We start from the raw sequence: 21,170 nt of genomic DNA, 5'->3' as shown, positions 1-21,170 counted from the left end.
TCTCAAACAGCTAACAAAGTGAACGTTAGTAAGACGAACCATTGAAGATTAGTAAGATAGAAGGCATAATAGCTCTAAATAGGAGTTATTTATCACTTCTCAAGTTCCAGTCACTGTGCAAAGCTTTTAACCGTAACACAGCGCTGTCTTCTGAAAACTAGCTCATGTGACATTTATAGATTGTTATTAATAACTAGATAGCTTCACCTTATGGAGACTGTGGCATCGTTGAGTCCTCCAGAGGGGACGAAGTGTTTGCTGACTTATGGGAGAGGAGATGCCTGGGCATCAGTGGGCCAGGAGTTAGTTGCTGCTTTTTCACAGCAAATTCACCGATAAGTTACGACCCAAGCAGAGTGCCTCTATCGAATGAGCTGAGCCATCATCTTCTCAATTTTCGTGATGCCCATTATGGTCCTCTCCCAAGGATGGATGGTTAGCCCACCAACACTCTTCTCTTGAGGGAAGAGCCAGGCAGGGCATGCAGCTGCCCCTGGAGGAAGAGTCCGGGTTAGCGGTGAGGCAGCCACCAGCTTCTGACTCTACCTTTGACAACCCTGTCATTCAGATGAGCGGCACAGTCTGACGCTTCAGGGTCTTATTAAAACCTCAGACTTCCGTGGGTCGCCACCTCCTCTGGCTGTAGCTCAAACCCACCCCTAGCTCGGCCTTATGATCACTTCTAGTGGGTCCAGTTCGTGACGAGAACACTAACTGTACATTTTATAGAGAAGAATGTATGACAGAAGAATACTGCTGTTTAGTCTCCTCAGCTCTTCGCAGTTTTTTTTTGTTTTTTTTTGTTTTTTCATTTTCTTTAGATAGTCTCTGGAACTTCGGGAAGTGGCATGAATCACTTATGAGGGGGAGAGTTTTTGATGAACGAGAAGAGATGTGTTTTGAAATGTTGCAAATAGAATTCTGCCTAAATAATACACTCCCTGCTTACTCAGTAATATACTTCACACTTGAGATGAGCCAGCTAGCAGCCCTTCCCTTCGCCGCCATGTCGCACTAAGCGGCGAATTTAGGGAAGAGTTTCCATTTTTGTAACTTTCATAACAAAGCCTCTACCAATGCGTTGCATCAGTTTGACCTTGGAGAGCTACGGGCAGAGGTCGAGTGGGGAAGTTTTGTTAGCTATCAATGCAGTTTTGGCAGATCCGAAAAACAAGAAGAAAGAAAGAAGTGCAGAACTGAAAGAGTGAGAAAAGCATATTTCACTTCAATGTGGTTTGACAAATGGAAAACCCCTTTCTGCAGTCATGAGGTCTAGTTATAAAGAAGGATGACCGGTCATTCATCCTCTTACAAGGCACATTTCCTGTCTACTTATGGTTTGAGTAATTTTCTTTTTTTAGGAAGGTACAAAGGTAGAGCAAAAGCTTGAGTTGAGGAAAGTAGACCTAGGCACCATTTGAAAAGAAGTTTATATTGACTGATTTGCCAGACAGTCTTTTTTTTTTTTGGCTGCATCGGGTCTTCGTTGCTGCACGCAGGCTTTCTCTAGTTGCGGTGAGCCAGGGCTACTCTTCGTTGTGGTGCGCGGGCTTCTCGTTGCAGTGGCTTCTCTTGTTGCAGAGCACGAGCTCCAGGCATGCAGACTTCAGTAGTTGTGGCACACGGGCTCAGTAGTTGTGGCTCGTGGACTCTAGAGCGCAGGCTTAGTAGTTGTGGCGCATGGGCTTAGTCGCTCTGTGGCATGTGGGATCTTCCCGGACCAGGGCTCAAACCCATGTCCCCTGCATTAGCAGGTGGATTCTAAACCACTGCGCCACGAGGGAAGTCAGGTCTTGGGGAGAAAGAGATATTATGAGATGGTGTGATTATCCTCCACGAGCTGTGGTCAGCAGAGCCACGACAAGTCTCAGTGGGAATGGAATTTGCTTTATTTAAGCTGATTGGCTCATTACTGGCTTGTAGATGAACAGGAATATCTACTCTCCTTCATTTGGTCTGGGCGGTTAGGGCAATAATAGGTGACTTCTACATACTAATGGGCTCAGCTACATCTTAAAGATGGACTTAACTTTTTATCCAGACCAAAGGGCCCTGTTTAAGTGGAGCGGGGTCTAGACAATAATAAAGGAGCTATAATTTTCAAAGGGAAAAGTGTGCGATTTGGGAACCCAGAAAATGCTTTTTAGGAACAACTTTATTGCATAAATTACTCCATCATCATGGGTGTACTTGTCAAAATCACTAGCAGCATGTGAGAAAGCTTCAGAATCATTTCGGGACATAAGTAGACATGGTAATTCAGCTTTCTGGAGGAACAGATCTTTATTAATTTGCATACATACAATTATTACTTTAGGGTTACTTTAGGGGAGAACATTCTAGAGTGTTCATCCCTAAAATAATACATCCTCAAATTCCTTAAGTTAAAATACAGAGGAGAATTTAAGTATGATAGTAAACCTTAATATTGCACGGGGTCCGAGTCGCTCCTGGTTCTTTGCACTTTATTATTTTTTTCTTTGCACTTTAATTCTCCTAGGCTTTAGTTCGATTTTCACAGTGTGGTAGAAGCCAGGGATGGCAGTATGTCTGTGTAACAAGAAGAGAAGATTTCTCTTCTGATGTTAGTGATACTTCCCTAACAAACAGTATGGATTAATAGGATACATCTGTAGACTTTTGAAAATATTTGGCATATACTCACTCATTCTGAAATGCAGGAAATAAAGAAATATTACATTGCCTGTATCTCAAAGAACAAACAGAACTAATTAAATAATTGGTAAATAGGGAACACATAGCCTGACACATGTTTGAGATTACACACATGATTCTGTAGAAAATGACTGTAAGCAATACTAATGCCGTAAGAATGGGGTTCAAGCACTAACACATGGAAATCACATTTTTCAAGTTTTCTTGGTGAAAAGTTGCAAGGCAATGCAGTCTTTTCATAAATGGCGTTGATGTCTTAGGAAGTGGCTTTTTCAGTTCAGAGGAAGATCATTGCTCCATCTCTCAGTTTCATGTTATACCGTGTCTTCCTGGCAGTCAATGATTGTCCTCAACCAGTGACAGGACAACAAAATGCATGTGGAGTGAGATGTAAACTCCAGAAGCATCAGAGGGTAACCTCTCTGGAAACATGCTCCTTTGCCTCCGGCTCTGTCCTCTGCATCTGAAAGATGGAAGATGCTCACTGAGGTTCAGGATGGCTGTGTTTGACTTGGAGGGATAGCCGTTGTTTCTTGTTTTGTTTTCTTTTGCCCTTTAATGCCCAATATCATTTTTTGAGAAATGCTTGGAAGGACAAAGCTGACTCAGATTTTATTAACGACAGGATTTTTTTTTTTCTTTTTGCGGTACGGGGGCCTCTCACTGTTGTGGCCTCTCCCGCTGTGGAGCACAGGCTCCGGATGCGCAGGCTCAGCGGCCATGGCTCAAGGGCCCAGCCGCTCCGCGGCATGTGGGATCTTCCCGGACCGGGGCAGGAACCTGTATCCCCTGCATCAGCAGGCGGATGCTCAACCACTGAGCCACCAGGGAAGCCCATCGACAGGATTTTTTTAAAATGACACATTCATCCATGGATTTTTGAAAGAATCGTACAGTAAAATATTTTACTTGTGGCATGTAGACCACTACTTTTCTGCGAAGCCTTGCCAGCAAACTCCGGAGGTTGCATTAGGCATGTCTGACTTAAAAGGGTCTGTTTAGCACCCTGAAATTACATGAATATAGTGCATGGAACACACCGTGGATTCTTAGTCATTCACCTGATGTGGCAGCCAGTTAAGGATAGAAGCTAAGTCTGAGGACTTCAAGAGTTACCACCATCAGAGCCTTTCAACTTGATTCCTAAAACTCTTTCAATGTAATGCTGCTCAGTGTACTTTAGAATCACTACAGTCCAATAATGCCTCTGCATGTGAGCATGCATACAGAGGAGGAAATGTACTTAGTTATTAGATACCAACTCTAGAGGAGAGAGATGTCTAGAAGATGGTAGTCATATACATGGTACATGTAGGTACGTACTGTCTGCATATTTCCTTCCTACCTGCCTTATCCAATAGCCCTTCCTATTCAAAAGGATTGAGAGACCCACCTCAATCCCCTGAGACTAACACAATCCCCTTAGACTACCCAAGGACAAGAGCGCTTCAGTTACCCACTGGGAGATACCACTTGTATACATTCAGAGGGTGTGAGTGCTTGTGGTTTGGGGCTACACACCCTCCCTTCTTCTCAGAGGGAATTGGGCATAGAGCTAGCATAATGGTTATAATAACTGTTATTGTTTTATTAGTCTTTAACCGGCCTGCTTTTCTAAAGCATGGTATTTGCCATGTTTTTAAACCTCAAACCAAACAGTGTTGAAGGAACAGACTTCCAAGATTGATTGAATGCAACATATGCTAAAGATTACCCTGGAATATCTATCTGGTTCATGGATTAATCTGGCTTCCAACTTTCACTTCTAATGACATGTTTGTATGACACGATGCGTTTTAGTATGTGGCTTTTCTAGTAGAAACATTATGTCCGTTTCCCCTTGAGGACTTGGTTTCACAGTAATTTTATTATGAGAGTAGTCACATAAGATTCACTTCGTCTTTTACAAGAATCTTGAGCCTTCAAATACAGTTGGGTGATGAACAGGCACAGAGCCTAAGAGTAATAGGAATTTTATCCAGCAGTGTCGTGGCATCTTAGTTACAAAGACCACCAACGGAGATCAATAAACCAGTTTGATTTAAGTCTTCTCATCCATTTCCTGCGCATGGTCAGGGGGCCCAGCTTCCCCCTGAATTCCTAGGAATCCCTCCTGCTAAAAATGAGTACGTCGTAGCCTAGATGTAAGTTTTTATTCTAAAATTGTAGGTCGTAGGAAGGCTGGAAATGCTCCTTCTTTTGTTATCTTTGTAGAGAATCTCATGACATTGTTAGGCTGCTTCTACTAGTTTAATAACATGAGGGTCACTTGGACACAGTTCAGAAAAACTTAAGTTTTTAAAACCATCATCTTCTTTCAGACAAAGGCACTATGAATTGCACCTCTTCATCCTTTTATATCTTCAGGATGTGCCCAGCCTGGGATTCTGGGTGTGCAGTAAAGGGGTAACACATCTTCCAAATTCTGGTTCACAGCAGTCAATCCCCAGACACCACTCATCCTGATGTTTGGATTAGGGTATGTCTAATGGAAATTGTCATTTTCCCCAAAGTGGAGTTTGAGACCGAGGGTGGTCCCACCTGTAGCTGAAAAGACTAAACCCTTCTTTTTGCTCCATCTTCTAGCCAGCAATAGCACCTGTGTTCAAGCCATCTGAATAATGCTTGGGTGGCTGGCAGTGTCAAATCCTCCTACAAAATTACAGTTCCTCTTAATAACTTCTCATCTTCCATTCATATTTATGTTACAGCTCTACTTAGAGATTTGATTTTTTTTTTTTTCTCTTGAGCTAGAGAAACTGGTAAGAGCTAAAATAACATGAGAAATCCATCCAGTCTTTACCAAGCAGGGCGGCAATAGTTTTTCTCTTTATTTCTGTTATCTGGGCATTTTGGTAATTTCTGATAATATCAGTTGACAGAAACTCAGGCCTGGAATAGTAATCAAGTCCTGTTACGTTAAAGGTGGGAAAGTGGATTTGATGAGCACACATTTAATGAGGAGTGTAGTTTGCTAAACATGACCCGTTTCTTCAGTATAGAAGAAATTTTGCTATTTGAGAATTAAATATATATTCACTTTCTGATTATTCATGCCCTTTCACATAACAGGCACACAACTACAAAGAAATCTTCAGGAGAAGAACCCATGTAGCTGAACATGTTTAGGGACTCTTGAAAATGTGTCTTCTCCAGTGTTTCCTGGAACAGAACAAAAGGCATTCCAAGTGAAAGGGCAAACTGGTCCCAATAAACTGCTTTGAAATTTAAGCCCTGGGGGTGGTTCTCCAGCTGTTGCAAGGTAGAATGGCTGGCTGTATGTTAAAAAATAGTCTGCTCTTATCAGTGGCTTCCATGAGCAGCCTTTGTAGTTTTCTGAAACATTTTCATGACAACATAATGTAAGGCGCTAAATCCTGTCTTTCTATTATACTTCCTGAGTTCTAACATCTCCCTGTATAAAACAGGCACTAATAGAAAGTTTAGTTAGAAAGGCGTAGTATGAAAAGGTCATAAGGATTGTATCTTATCTCTTCTAAAGTATGATTTTTATGCCCTATATAATTTATTTTTGAATTAGGCATATTCTTTTTTTTTTTTAACAGTAGGTCCTTGTTGCTTATCTATTTTAAATATAGCAGGGTGTACATGTCAATCCCATACTCCCAATCTAAAAAGAAAAAGATGCAAATGAACTTATTTACAAAACAGAAACAGACTCACAGATTTAGACAATGAATTTATGGTTACCAGAGAGGAAAGGGTGGGAGGAAGGGATAAATTGAGAGTATACTTTATTTTTTAAATGTCTCTAAAATATTTTTGTTGGTTTTTAATTCTTTCTGTTTGGTTTCATGAAAGTATATTTTAAAACACTTATTATTCTCATTTTAAAGCTGTTCAAAGAATTAATCTTTTGAAAGCTACTACAGCAGCAAATTTTATCCATAAGTATAACAATATCTTATCCTATTTGAGTTTAGTTTCTTTGTTAGGTAATGTAATTTTTTTCTATTGTGGCTCTGAATTTTCATTTCATGAAGATCTGTTTTCTAGTCAAGCAGATATCACAAATTATTTTGACTGATAAATCTAATTTTAAGTATATATGATAATATTGCTTCTGGGGGGGAAGAAAAACAAATATATACGTATAATTGCCCCCAAATACCATGGTAATACATGCTAAAAAATGTTAGTGCTCTTTGTGTTTTCAAAATCTTTATTATTTTCTCTTTAGAATTGTCTTAAGTTTTCAAAGAACTCCTTGATGCAGAAATTTTTATTTTCACACCAGATATAATTTCAGTTATCTCTTATATTAAGTATTTTTAGCACTCTTGATCTCTGAGTTCCTTCCACTAGCTGAATTGTATGATGTCAGACCCTCATTTCAAAGAACTTTCTTATACATAAATTCCTTAGTACTAGCAACTAATATATTTTTATTATTATGAATTTGTGATAAGAATAAGAATAGGTTTGTTTTGTCAGAAGGTGATTGTGTTCTTTTTATCACATACCAGTTTTCTTTCAGTTTTAGTAATTAACAAATGAATGTGGGTGTGAGTTTTGTTAACCAAATAAGGCACACATCAAAAGATTATCGAACTATCATACCTAACATATAAATATGTAAAAATAACAAGCATAATTTAACTATGCTAAGCAGAGGTCAGGATAAGCTAGAGACGAAGATAATTTGACCACTTGCCATCTGATCCCGCAACTGTATTTTACAGATCTGGAAGCTGAAGATGTCACATTTGCCAGAAGGGTTGCTTTCTTGGGTTGAGGATGGGGCTGGGAATTTTTCTTAAGTTTTAAATGTGTAATGAAGTTTTGCTTGGGTTAATCAGTTGATTTAAGATTTCCTTTTCTTATTTCACAAAATAGTGACAAACATCTTCTCCTGGAGCTTAATAGGTTTTATTTAAATATTATATCTATTTGCTTATGCTGAGGCCTTAATAAATGTAAAAGAAGAACACCACTGGCCATACCATTTTATAAAGGCAAATTGCTTCCAAAAGACACTTGTTAGATAGAGCTGGCTTCGAATTATATACCAGAACCTATATCCCTTTATTAACAGTACAGTCATCCTTCAGTATCCTTCCAGCGGATTGGTTCCAGGACCGCCCAACAGATACCGAAATCTGAGGACGCTGAAGTCCCTTTATAAAAGGGCGCAGTATGTGCATATAACCCTTGCACATCCTCTCATATACTTTAAGTCATCTCTAGATTATTTATAATACCTAATACAATATAAATGCTATGTAAATAGTTGCCACTAACAACAAATTCAAGTTTTGCTTTTTGGAACTGTATGGAATTTTTTTTTTTTTTCCTGAAGATTTTTGATCCGAGGTTAGTTAAATCCTTGGATGCCGAATCTGTGGATACAGAAGGCTGACTGTACTCTTTGTTCATCTATTTTGTAGGTAGAAACACCAGTGTTTAAGATAATAGAGATTGCTTCATCATCATGTGGACTTACTTTATCTCCAGAATTTGAGACAACATTGACTTTTAGTAGCTAAGGGTTCAAATTCTTTAAATGTGAACACAGACTTAAAATATGTGGAGAATATATGTTACTTAAAATATTAAAAATATTTTCCCTCCTAGGAAGGCAGGCCTGTTATAGATTTTTTTGTTTTATTTTGTTTATTGTGGAACTCTGAGAGGAGTATCTCATTTTGCTGTATAGCCAAAAAAAAGGTTTTTTTAAATTTGAAAGCAGATGTAAATCATTCATGAAGATAATTTAGTTTACTACATAAAATATAAAGAAAAGGCAAATTCTGAGGATTTCAGGGACCTGAAAGTACTGCACACTTTTTAGCAATGACCATCATATGCCCACCTGCTACTGTTCACCACCAACCACTCATATACAACCAGGGGGAGCGTAATAGCAACTAAAACACTTTATCTTTAAACCAGGGTATCAGGTTTGTATTTTATCTGTAAAAAAATGTAACATGAATATATTTGACATCTACCTCAGCAAACAAATTAATGCTAATTAAAGATTAATGTGTCGTAATTAGCATTAAAAATGCAATTAAATTGTGAGTAAATGGACCAGGAATAGAAAATCATTTGGCATCTCACTGCCTGGTTTTTCATATTCTGCCTTTTGTTTTTGCAGCAAATAGAGGAAGCGGAGCAGCAGGCAGCTCCCAGACTGGAGATGCTCTGGGGAAAGCACTTGCTTCGGTGAGGAAATATTGACTTTGGACTTCATATGTACCATGGCAGAAGGGTGAACTTTAATCAGAAGTGGACATTTAGAATTTTAGAAAATGGATGGCAAATAGCTTTGATTTTTGGAAAGGTAGCTTCCTTGCATAATGATCATTGGAAAACTTGAGGAGAGAACTCTGAAGATTCCAGCGGATGGCTGGTCTTCCATCTTGCCTCCTCTGCTTCCCGGTACTCAATCGTGGATTGGTGGATATTCTCAGGGCCTTTAAGAGGATAGATTTTCTATCTTGATGTCTTATTTTCTTCTGAAGTCGTTTGGGTACTCCCTGACTGACTGACTTTGCCAAGGGGTAATTCCAAAACACTTTGCAAAAGGCATTTCAGAAAAATGACCATAACCGAGACCCAGGAGAAATTGTCACATAATTGGCACTCAGCTTCTCTGCTTTGCCCACCCACTGCCTAGAGGCTAGAATCCAGCATTCCTTGCATGTTCACTAGTGACAGATGGTACCCTTCCTTGTCTGAAGGAGTGTACCTGGTACGGTCTTCAAAAGCTGAATGTGATCATTTGTAAACGTAAGTGGAGACTTGCTCTAACGTTTTGTCTCTTCAGTTGGTTTTTCCTTACCAATGGGGGCAGAGATGAGTTTGACTTATATTAGCATTGTGACCTAAGGAAAAGTTTTTCTTCAGTCTGAGCATTCTTATGCCTTGGAATCTCATGCCTTAAACATAATGCAGAAGGGGTTGGACAAAAATCTTAGAGATGATGCTGTCCAACCGCCTGTTGTATGGAGGAGGGAAAGGGAGGTTTGGAGTATCTGTGTAGGTTGATGGCCACACAGCCATGGGAGGAAATGGACAAGAACTAAAGTCGGCTGACCCCACTCTGGTTCTTTTACCACTATCTCATACCACCTCAATAGCTCTTCTATTGAAAAATCAATTAAGTTTTTCATTTTAGAATATTGGTACTACAGTTGATCGCTGAATGTATTGTGTACCTTGGAATTTGTAAATGAATTGCACTGACACTTTGTAGTTTAAAATTGTTGAATATTTATTCCCAATGAATGAGGGTTTGTTTTTTTTTTTTCTCCCCACTGTTTTAAGATCTATTCTCCAGATCACACTAACAACAGCTTTTCGTCAAACCCTTCAACTCCTGTTGGCTCTCCCCCGTCTCTGTCAGGTACAGTACCATAAATCCACTGCATCCGAGTGTCAGTTTATGGAATGGTTTCCCCCTTACACTTCCTGTGCTACTAGGTGGAAACTCACTCCCTCCAAAAGCTCAAAACAGAGCATTTCTGGACAGACAAATAGGAAGAGGTGGGAGAGACAGACTGCCCTACGATGGTGAAGTCATTTACATCCAAAACTTTTCGTAAAAATTACATGTTTTTAGAAATACAGGCATGTGGGAAACTTCCTTCTTAAACTTTTCTTGGCTCTGTAGAAGATACTGCACAGAATAATATACTCCAAGAAAACATCTCAATGAGAAAACCCAGTTCACATCGTCATGAATAGGAATATAGATTATGTAGTCATCAAATATAGACTGTTCAAAAGGATCATTTCCCACAGAAATTTTAGACTTTTCAGATTCCCTCTTTAAAGTCCTTGTTACTGGAATGTTTGAAGAAAACGATAATTATGTAAATAAATTGTGATGTAGCTGTGGAGTAAAAGGGAATGTTTTGCCATTTAATAGAACAAATTAACATGACCTGTGGCTTCAAATAATAACATTATAAGTTGTTAAATTGTGTTAGTAAAGCATTGCACTTTTCGGAGCTCCATTTTAAAGGCGCATTGCCTTTCCAGTATAAATGCTTCCAGAAAGGCCTTGTCTGGTACATGTCTCTTCTCTTGGGAAAGAGGACAGGTGGCTTCTTAAAAACAAACAAACAAAAAAAAAAAACGAAATCACATCTGTACTTGATTGAAACCTGACCTTACTGTAATTTAGACTGGAGTCACTTGCCTGAATGCCGCCACCTCCATCTCTGTATGCAGCACTCACACGGCCCCTCATAACGTGGGTTCCCTGGTAAAGAGTGGGAGGTTTCAGATGGCCACAAAGCTTTCAGAGTGGCTTAGGTGAGACTTCATATCAGCCTTTTCCAAGCCTCCATTGACACCAGGGGGTCACAGAATAGAGAGGGAAATAGCTTGGACCTTTTAGTTCATATCTCCAGAGAGCTAATGTTGAAACCGGGAAGAGCCAGAGATGACATAGAAGATAATGGAGCAGCAAGGAAATACTCCCCATGACAGAAAAGTCAAGTTCAGAATTGTTGTACACTTCCGGCTCAGTACCATATTGTTAGGCTCTGGAAAATGATCACAGGTGTCAATGTCCAGAGCCAGAGAAGGCTTGAGACAACACGGAGCCCAGTGAGGCCAGGGATGAGGGAGTCTGGACAGGGAGAACTCCCAAGTTCCCCATTTCAAACAAAGCAGCTCAGATTTCATCCATTTTATAATTTGGAAAAAAGAATATTCTAGAACCTAATAAAGTTTGAGAACAGCTGTTTGAGTTGAATGCTCTGATTTACAGATGGACATACGAAGGCCCAGAAAGAGTATGGGATGTGCTGAGGATCCATCAGTAGCAATATCAGAGCTCAGGCTGGAATCCAGGGCTCACCACTCTGTCACTCCACTTCCAGGTTAAGGATGGGAGAGGAAAGTTACGGGGAACAAATCATTCCAGAAAACGCCACAAATCCCCCAGACTGAGGAGCATGCTTTATGTGGAAGACACTGAAACAAGGCCACTTTTGGGGTGCTGGTAATCCATCCTGGAAGAGCACATGTTAGGAAGAAAGAACTTTATGAAGATATAAATATGGGGATAGACTGCTATTTTCACACCAATCGCTCTGTCCAGATTCTGTCACTAAAAGTAATTGAACGAAATATTCTATTTTTATTTAGCATAAAAATACACACACATGCACACCCAGAAATGGCAGGAAGAATGGAGTTTTAAAGTGCTAACAGTGTCGGAGCAGGAGATTTCAGTGAGATCATAGATTTTTTTCCCCTTTCTTGAATTTTTTTATTTTCTAAGTTTTCTACATTGAGTATGTATTATTTTAAATTTAAAAGTGGTTTTTATTTTGAAAGTGGTAGGTTAGACATGTTATATTTATTATAGCAGGAATCTTTCTTTAAGTATAGTGAATCATTAAAAACGTGTTTTCTTGGGAAGAAATTACTTAATGTTGTTATATTGAGTGTTTAAAGTTCTGGTTTAGTGGATCGCTGCCAGCTAATCTTATTTCCTTGAAAAGTTTCTGAAGGCTTATCCTTTCTTAAAGATCATTTAAAAAACAAGTAGCAGAGCTGCTTTTCATTGGTGAGAGAATTTTGGTTTAACAAACTGGCTTTGCATGAGGGTGTAATGAAAGCCCCTCTTTGCACTCTTAAAAGTACCTTGACTGTGTATGATAGTTTTCTATCAAAGGGACATTTCTCTAGCTAAAATTCAGAATCACTGAAGTGTTCCCTTTTAGGAGGAAGCCTGAGAGAATTCTGAGTCCACGTACAGTCTACATGTTTTACATTTAAAATGTTTTCCTCGCCCCCAAATTCTTGTATGGGAAGTTTACGTGTATTTCCCTGTTGTCCAAGTAGAAATCAATATTGCTAATTTTTACAAGAACTGTTTAAAATGTTGGTAAGATTATTTTTAAGATTATACGGATCTCATTGTAATTCCCATTTTCATATCAGCAGGCACAGCTGTTTGGTCTAGAAATGGAGGACAGGCTTCATCATCTCCTAATTATGAAGGACCCTTACACTCTTTGGTAAGTTTCATCTGCACATCTTCACTCTGGCCTTTCTTTTTTTTTTAAGATTATTTTTGATGTGGACCATTTTTAAAGTCTTCATTGAATTTGTTACAATATTGCTTCTGTTTTACGTTTTGGTTTTTTGGCCACAAGGCATGTGGGATCTTAGCTCCCCGGCCAGGGATTGAACCCACACCCCCTTCATTGGAAGGTGAAGTCTTAACCACTGGACCGCCAGGGAAGTCCCCACTCTGACCATTCTCAGGCCATGTGTCTCCTTTACCATTGAGTTCACTCTCCAAGGTTCTTATTTTCACGTCAGGTAAGCCCACGCGTTTGGTTAGAGCCAGAGTTATTAGACGGTGCTTGTTCCTGTTTATAGATTGTAACCCAGATACTACTACAGTGGAAGCCTCAGGGCTCTAAATATCTAGAACCAGGTAAGAGATTGAGAATCTTGGAAGGATCATGGCCTCCTCCCCTTGAGAGGAAGATGTGCATCAATGATTAGATGCCTCTCCTGACATGAGAGTGCCGGAGTTCCAACTGTGCTGTGGAGCTGGAACACTTGGAGAGTCTACGTCTCTGTGCTTTGCTTTCCAGAATAACAGGTTTATAGGCGTGTTCCTCTTGACCTCTGAATAAGAAGCCTACTGCTTATTTCCTCATTCACTTTGATTCTCGCGGAAATCTAGTAATTTCATTAAATCTCTCTTGTAGGGAATAGCTGAAAATTTTCCCTTGGTGTAATTAATATTATAAATAATCACATGATGATTCAGTGTTTGACCCTCAGCTCTAGGTGGAAGGGGCTGGAAACATGCATGAAGCAACACTGCTCTGTGCACTGTCTGGTCTGTATATGAGTCAGATGGGGAGGGGTAGCAGCAAGGAGCTGTTCTTCAAGGTTGAGTTTCCCTTTTTCTCTGCATATTTTGAGATGGAACATGGAAGTAGGCATAGATCTATGTATCTATCTATCTATCTTTATGTTGTCTTGTCAGCCGTTCAGGGTTTCCTTTCTTCCTTTTGGCTAACAACTTAAGGAAAATCTAAAAATGCAGATACAAAGATGGATTTCCCCTTCACTGTGCTTTTCCATGCTGTCGTGTGTAAATCGGCCACCTCCACATTTTAGCCAATAAGGTGACCACAGATTGAGACAGTGTAAGCACTGCCTACATAAGCCCCATGAATCTACAGGCCATCGTTCTTTTAAGTGTTTCCTTCCATTAGTCAGTCTCTGGGACCCATCGATCAAAACTGGTTTTTTTCCAGCTCTAGAGCTGTAAAGACTAGGTTTATAGTTGTGAACGGCAGCTTTAATTCTCTTTGAATTCTGAACACTCAAGAGGGGATTCCCAAGCAGAAACTGCTCTCCACCCAAAAGCTGTGAGCCGGAAAGGATGATAGGCACGTGTATTATTTCTTTTCGTGCTCACGCTTACACTTGGAAGCATATATCATCATTCCTATTTTTATAAATTAAGAAGTATAGACTCAAAGAAGTTTAGTCACTTTTCCAAGGTCACATAAGCAGCAGAGCTAGGAGTTTAAAGGAGGCCCCTTAACACCAAAGCCCACCAAATCAGAAGGCTCTGTACCCTAGACTGACTGTATTAGACACACGTTCTTTCTGTTAGTAGGGAATAATTAGAAATTGTTTTTCTCAGGCGGGAGAGCTGGTGTATCTGTTTGCACAGCCCGTTGGAAATCAAAGTGGATTTTAGCATGATCCGGTACAAAGAGGCACTAGATTTGAAGACTTAGATCGTAACCCTGACTTTACCATTTCCTGGCGGTGTGACATTGAATAATTAATTCACTTAATTTCTTTGAGCCTCATTTGCACATCTATAAGGAAGGGATAATAATGTCTTCGCTGCTTGCTTACACATGTAGAGTGAGGATCCAGTGAGACGGTGTATTTTAAAGTGCACCCTGGAGATGTTTGTTTGATATCATTATGGATCACACTGAAAAAAATGAATACACATCTCCATGTCCAATTTCTTCACCAAAAACCATCCATATAGGCTGTATCCAGTTGTGGAAAACTAGGATCCTAATGGCTGGGGTGAAAAAAAGATCAGCTGGTTTTTCATTTTATAAGGTAGTGAATTCTCTACTATAGTAAGGGCTTTGAAATCAATTAGAAGCCCCTGGTGAACAATTCATTCAAGTCTTTATGATTCTTCAGTCTTGAAATCTCCTACCACTTTGGTTGACAGAATTTTTGCGATGTTTTTCTTTAACCGTTTTGAGGCTCCAGTTCCCTTTACACACACACACACACAAGCTGGTGATGGTAGCTAGAAAGCAAGAAACACAGTAAAAATTGTTAGTACTTGATAAGAAATTACAGTCTGTACGCATTTACCTGTCCCTGACTTGATACATAACACTATATCATATGGCACAGAGGAAACCCAGGAGATATGCCCTTAAGAAGATAATTTAATTGGGAAACTATAAATAGGTCACCTTTCCATTGTTAACTTTTTGAAATCTTTAACAATTGCCTGCCAGAACGTTCCTTAAACTCAATAAATGTTTTTTCTTTTCTGAAGTAAATCTAAATTCTCTTTCAAAGTTATGCAATATAGTGTAGCATGTGTACTAACAATGTCCTGGAAGAATTACTGAATTTGTTCACAAAAATTACACTATAATTATAGCATTAACAATTTTCACCAGTTTTCTAGGAAGGTCACTATTTATTTTTACTATAATTTTAAGGAAATAAACTTTACTGGAAACATATATTCAGAGACCCAAAGTGTGATTCGTGTCAACTCAGGTTTTATTTATATAACCTACACACGAATTTCGAACTAAATCAAATTTCACATAATTTATTAACCAACAGCAAAGCCGAATTGAAGATCGTTTAGAAAGACTGGACGATGCTATTCATGTTCTCCGGAATCATGCCGTGGGCCCGTCCACAGCCATGCCTGGTGGTCATGGGGACATGCACGGAATCATTGGACCGGCTCATAATGGAGCAATGGGTGGTCTGGCCTCAGGGTATGGAACCGGTCTTCTTTCTGCCAACAGACATTCACTCATGGTAAGTGACTAAATTTAGGGACTCTAGTTATCTTATAGAATTAGAATTTCTAGTACAAATACTACTGCTGCAGTTTTTTCTTTTGTAAACAGCTTTATTGAGATGTAATTTATTTAACCTACAGTTCACCCCTTTCACTTTTACAATGTACCGTGTTCTACATATATTCTCAGGGTTATGCCATCAGCACCAGAGTCTAATTTTAGAACATTTTTGACCCCTACAAAAAGAAAAGAAATCCACATGCCCGTTAGCAGTCACTCTCCATCCTTCCCTCCCCCTAGCCCCTGGCAACTACTAACCTACTTTCTGTCTCTATAGATTTGCCTAGTCTAGATATTTCCTATAAATGGAATCCCACAGTATGTGGTGGTCTTTTCTGACTGACTTATTTCACTTAGCATAATGTTTTCAGGGTTTATATATGTTTTATCATTTATCAGAGCATCATTCATTTTTATTCCCCAAAAGATTCCATTGTATAGCTATACGTTAAAGATCCATTCATCAGGTGATGGATATTTGGGTTACTTCCAGTCTTCGGCTATTAGGAATAATGCTCCTGTGAGCATTCATGTACTAGTTTCTGTGTGGACATATGTTTTCATTTCACTTAAGTATAAGCCTAGGAGATCATTGCTGGGTCATTGCTGGTGTGTTCAAATCTTCAGTTTGGGGACTTCAGCTAAAGATCCCAATGTTCATGTTACGTTGCTGGCATTTCACATGTGAATAGGTTGGATTTTTAAAATTATTATTAAATAAGCCACATCAATGTCTTTTGCTTCTGAGTATGCTGTGGGAGGTAGAAATATATGGTGTGTCTGTCTAAATAGATGATGTGGCACCATGTAATTTCAGTATATCGTAGTTTTACCACTACCTATTTATGAATGTGTTTATTTGAATACTAATTAAGCAGATTTGTCCATATTACAGTTGAAATTTCAATTTTGCCGCTTACTTTTGGAAAGGACTTGGTAGTGCATTCTTTCTTGGATGATTACAAAGATTCAGCAAATCCCCCTAACAAAATGTTAAGCGATGACAATTAATGCAGTGACCATATGGGCGGGGAATTTCATATTACTAGTGATTCTGTGTAATTCTGCTCTTTACCAACTCCTGACCAGAGAACACCTTAGTGTCCTGTTTTGTGCCTTACAGGCTCTCCGAAAGTTGCACGTATGAAGGTCTATTTTCCATTATCACTAGAGCATCTCTTACTTAAAGAGGATTCCAAAAGGAGAATGCAAAAGAAACGCAGATTATTGTGAGGCTCTTTAAGTTCTTTTCTCGTTCAGAAGTATTCTTCTGCCCTCCTTTGCATTTCTCTTAATAAAAGATTAAGAGTCCCATCCTGAGCGGTATGTTATGGAAACCTGCAACCAATTTGAAACCAAAAATACTGGTTTATAAATAGAAGCAGTGAACTCACTTCTAAAACGTGGAAAGGTATTTTTGAATGCCAAAGCTAAATCTTTTTTTTTTCTTTTTTCGCTTTTCGTAGACTCTACCCTAAAAATTCCTCATTGAGTAAAAATTGTTTGTCTATTCATGGCAGTTGCTAAGAGTTTACAAAAGGAAAATCTAGATTTTAATTTAGCTTGGCCTCAGGTAATGTGCTAAATACGCTTGGGATGCATATAATATGAGATTTCAGTTTGTACAGCTTTTTTTTTTAACTACAATGTTTAAACAATACTGCTTTTAATTAAGAAATCTGGCTTTATTAAAAGCCAGATCTGTGACTTACAACCATTTCTGTATATCTGCTCTCAATCAAGAGAAAAATACTTTAATTTCTGTAGCTGTGTTCGTTTTGCATATGTTAAACGGATGCAACGTGCACCCAGGACGTTGCTTCAGAGACAGGTTTTTTTTTTTTTCCATAAATATGTAAAGTTTGCTCTTAAATACCAGATGTAGGTTAAGTGGTTCTTTAAAATAATAAACTATACAGAGATGTTTTCTGGAACCTTTTAGTTGACCTTTGAATTGCCTCCTCTTTGAGTTTGATTCAGAGGTGGGATAGGAGGAAGAGACTAGACTCATCTTTGGAGATGGGAAGTGGGACTGACCCAGGTGGAGGGGGAGGGGAGAGAATGAACAGAGCAATAGAAAAGGGGAAATCATCAGCCCGTATTACACAGCAACGTCTTTAATTATTTTGGAAGAAACGATGCCGAAGCAATAAAACCTCTAGTTTTGCTGATGAGGAAAAGTGCTCACTCACTCTCCTGAAGACATTTCTAATGCAGTCAAGGGTGACGGCCGAGCCAACCAGATCACAGAGTAACTCCAAAGCCATGGCAGGACAACCTGCTGCCCTTTGAAGCCGACGGAGGCCTAGCAGTCTTTCTCCTTTTTTCTCAAAAACGTTCAGGGCGCCCAGCGCATCTGAGCTCCTCAGCCCGAAACCCCAACGTGTGCACAAGAGATCGGATCCTCATTTCTTGCCTTGCGCAAACTGGTATGACTTTTCAAACAAAAACATCAGAACAAAGGAAATAGTTTTTGAATTTAGTCAGTCTGAAGTTAGCCTTTGACCATTTGATACATTCCACAATAAAAAGGAAGCTGAAGGGGAAGGGAAAAACCCACCCCCCCTTCCTCCCCCCAGCAACAACAAAAAAAATTCAAGGAGGATACTGGTAATGTTTTCCACATTTGAATTTTAATACATGAAACAGGCCATAAAACGTTGGCCAGCTGCAGTAAATAAAGTAGCAGTGGGAGGTACACACTGGAAACGTCGGACCAGTGCTGGTGGGAGTTTCATTCCCAGCTACACACCTTCAGTTGTTGTTCTGGAGTGTAAGCGAGTTGCAGTAACTTAACACCCATCCCAGGGCTGGTTTTGTTTTGAGCCAATCTCCTTTATAACTCTCCTTAATAATTCCTTCTGATTAAAGAACAGATAGCTTTGAATTCTCTTGACCTCCGTCTCTCCTCGTTTCCTCTCTCCCTGCCTTCCAAAATCAAAACGAAATGGCTTGATCACTTGGAAGATGATAGAAACATTTCTTTCTGCAGCAGCTTGCAATCGTGGTGGGGAGAACCGTGGTTCTGCCTGGGCCATTATGTTATCTCATTTAATTGCTAACATATTGTACTTAGCTTTTGATTCATAAAATGTTTTCCTTGGAGTTCTGAAGTAGGTCTTCAGTGAATGACTAAGTATTAGTATAATGAAAGGGATTTTTTTTTTTTTTCACAGCAGCATGGCTCATAGCACTCGAGCGAATGTTGATTCTCGCTTTCTAGGTGATACTATTTGTCCTTGCTCCTTCCTGCTCAGAAACCTTCACTGGCTTTCCATTATCTACATATTTCTTAGCCTAGCTTATTAAGCCCATCACTGTCTACCAAAAGCCTTGTGCTTAGCTCTTCCAATGCAGAAACTTTGCCAGCAAGACCAACCTCTGCATATTACCAGCATTTGCGCTGTGCATTCTCACTAGGTACGTCTTTTGCGTCTATCTGGCTTGTCCTGTTCTATCCACTGCTCTTAGCCCATCTCATTCCCACCCATTCTCAAAACTCTCACTCAAATTCTGTCTCTTCCAGGAAGCCTTTCCTTGCCACCTCCACCTGTGAGAGTCTTTTTCTTTTCTACTCTCACAGCACTATGAATCATACCATTGGCTAGATATTTATTTTACCCACTTAGGCAAAGCTATATATCTTTGGTAGGTCTGACTTTTGTCTTACCAACTAGATTGTCAATTCCTCGAGTACCATGTGTTACATTTTGTTTCCCTCCCAGTAGATAAATTGTCAGTTAAAAGGGAAGAAAGGAAACTCAATATTTTCTGAGTGCCTGACAAGTGGCCAGCCCTTCAGCTAGGAGCTCCATATACCTTATCTCAGGCCATCTTCACAAGAGCCCAGTGAGGATGGTAATGCGTTCCATTTTAGGTGTTGGTCAGATGAGCCTTAGAAGGTTTGAGTGGTCAGTATCAAGTCCGGAAGCTAGATTTAAACTCAGGGGACTTTGACTGTGAATTCCATGCTCTGTCTTACCATCATGAGCACTCCTCAGACAGGATCTATAGTTATACCTTTTAAGAGCTAATTTCAGGTGGTTAGAACTCATGATTTTCAAATCTTAACAAATGTTGGTCGACAAGAGAGAAGTTTCTAGGTGTCTTATGGCCAGTTTCCCAAAGCAGCTCCCTACCCACATGGAAAGGTAAAGAACTTTCCTCCAGTATGGTAGTATGCTGGATTAAATCCCACCTTGTCTAAACACTTATTCTTAAATCAACATGTCTGTGCTAAGTGGCAAGAGGTGTGGTGAGTGCTCCTTGCTAGGTGGTTGGAGTAGTTAATTTTAAAACATTAAGTTGTTTTTCTTACCTTAGCCTCCCAGTTTTCTAATGGAATCCAAGCAGAAATTTCGGAATGTGGGAGATTAAAGAAATAGCTGGGGGCTTCCCTGGTGGCGCAGTGGTTGAGAGTCCGCCTGTCGATGCAGGGGACGCAGGTTCGTGCCCCGGTCCGGGAAGATCCCACACACCGTGGAGCGGCTGGGCCCGTGAGCCATGGCCGCTGAGCCTGCGTGTCCGGAGCCTGTGCTCCGCAACGGGAGAGGCCACAACAGTGAGAGGCCCACGTACCGCAAAAAAAAATAAAGAAAGAAATAGCTGTGTTTATTACTCACCTGCTTAGAAACTCTTACCCAGATATCATTCCCCTCTGTGCCTCGGATATCAGTTCTTTTTTTTGGCTGCATTGGGTCTTTTTTGCTGCACATGGGCTTTTCTCTAGGCTACTCTTCGTTGCAGTGCGCAGGCTTCTTATTGTGGTGGCTTCTCTTGTTGCGGAGCAAGACTCTAGGCGCGTGGGCTTCAGTAGCTGTGGCACGCGGGCTCAGTAGTTGTGGCTCGCGGGGCTCTAGAGCTCAGGCACTGTAGCTGTGGTGTGCGGGCTTAGTTGCTCTGCGGCATGTGGGATCTTCCCGGACCAGGGCTCGAACCCGTGTCCCCTGCATTGGCAGGCAATTCTTAACCACTGCGCCACCAGGGAAGCCCTCGGATATCAATTTTGATACTAAATCATTACATTTTTGATAAGTTACTGAAACAGCGGTTTTCCAAATATGCCTCTCCGTTATTCATGCAGTATTCAGATGAGCCCTGAAAAAAAGTCTTTCAGATCACCTCACTCCTCTTTTAACAGAACAAGAATGAAACTCACATCAAAAATATTGGGTTGGTTTGGGCTTCCCTGGTGGCGCAGTGGTTGAGAGTCCGCCTGCCGATGCAGGGGACACGGGTTCGTGCCCCGGTCCGGGAAGATCCCACATGCCGCGGAGCGGCTGGGCCCGTGAGCCATGGCCGCTGAGCCTGCGCGTCCGGAGCCTGTGCTCCGCAACGGGAAAGGCCACAGCAGTGAGAGGCCCGCGTACCGCAAAAAAAAAAAAAAAA

General features: G+C 40.2%; 1 protein-coding gene across 21 annotated transcripts in view; it reads left to right on the top strand.

Moving 5' to 3' along the window:
- The window catches only part of TCF4 (transcription factor 4), a 360,826-nt gene that overhangs the window by 312,760 nt on the left and 26,896 nt on the right, over nt 1–21,170 (top strand). For all 21 annotated transcript variants that reach the window (XM_027118574.1, XM_027118569.1, XM_027118572.1 and 18 more), the window contains 4 exons: nt 8,798–8,865; nt 9,970–10,048; nt 12,604–12,680; nt 15,535–15,738. In XM_027118574.1, the coding sequence (XP_026974375.1) occupies nt 8,798–8,865; nt 9,970–10,048; nt 12,604–12,680; nt 15,535–15,738 (428 nt within the window). The remainder of the gene's footprint in view (nt 1–8,797; nt 8,866–9,969; nt 10,049–12,603; nt 12,681–15,534; nt 15,739–21,170) is intronic.

Source organism: Aethalodelphis obliquidens, unplaced genomic scaffold (genome assembly GCF_003676395.1).
Source record: "Aethalodelphis obliquidens isolate GAN/ISIS:26980383/991018 unplaced genomic scaffold, ASM367639v1 scaffold19, whole genome shotgun sequence".
In the NCBI taxonomy this organism is placed as follows: domain Eukaryota; kingdom Metazoa; phylum Chordata; class Mammalia; order Artiodactyla; family Delphinidae; genus Aethalodelphis; species Aethalodelphis obliquidens.
This window is presented reverse-complemented; position numbering and strand designations above follow the sequence as displayed.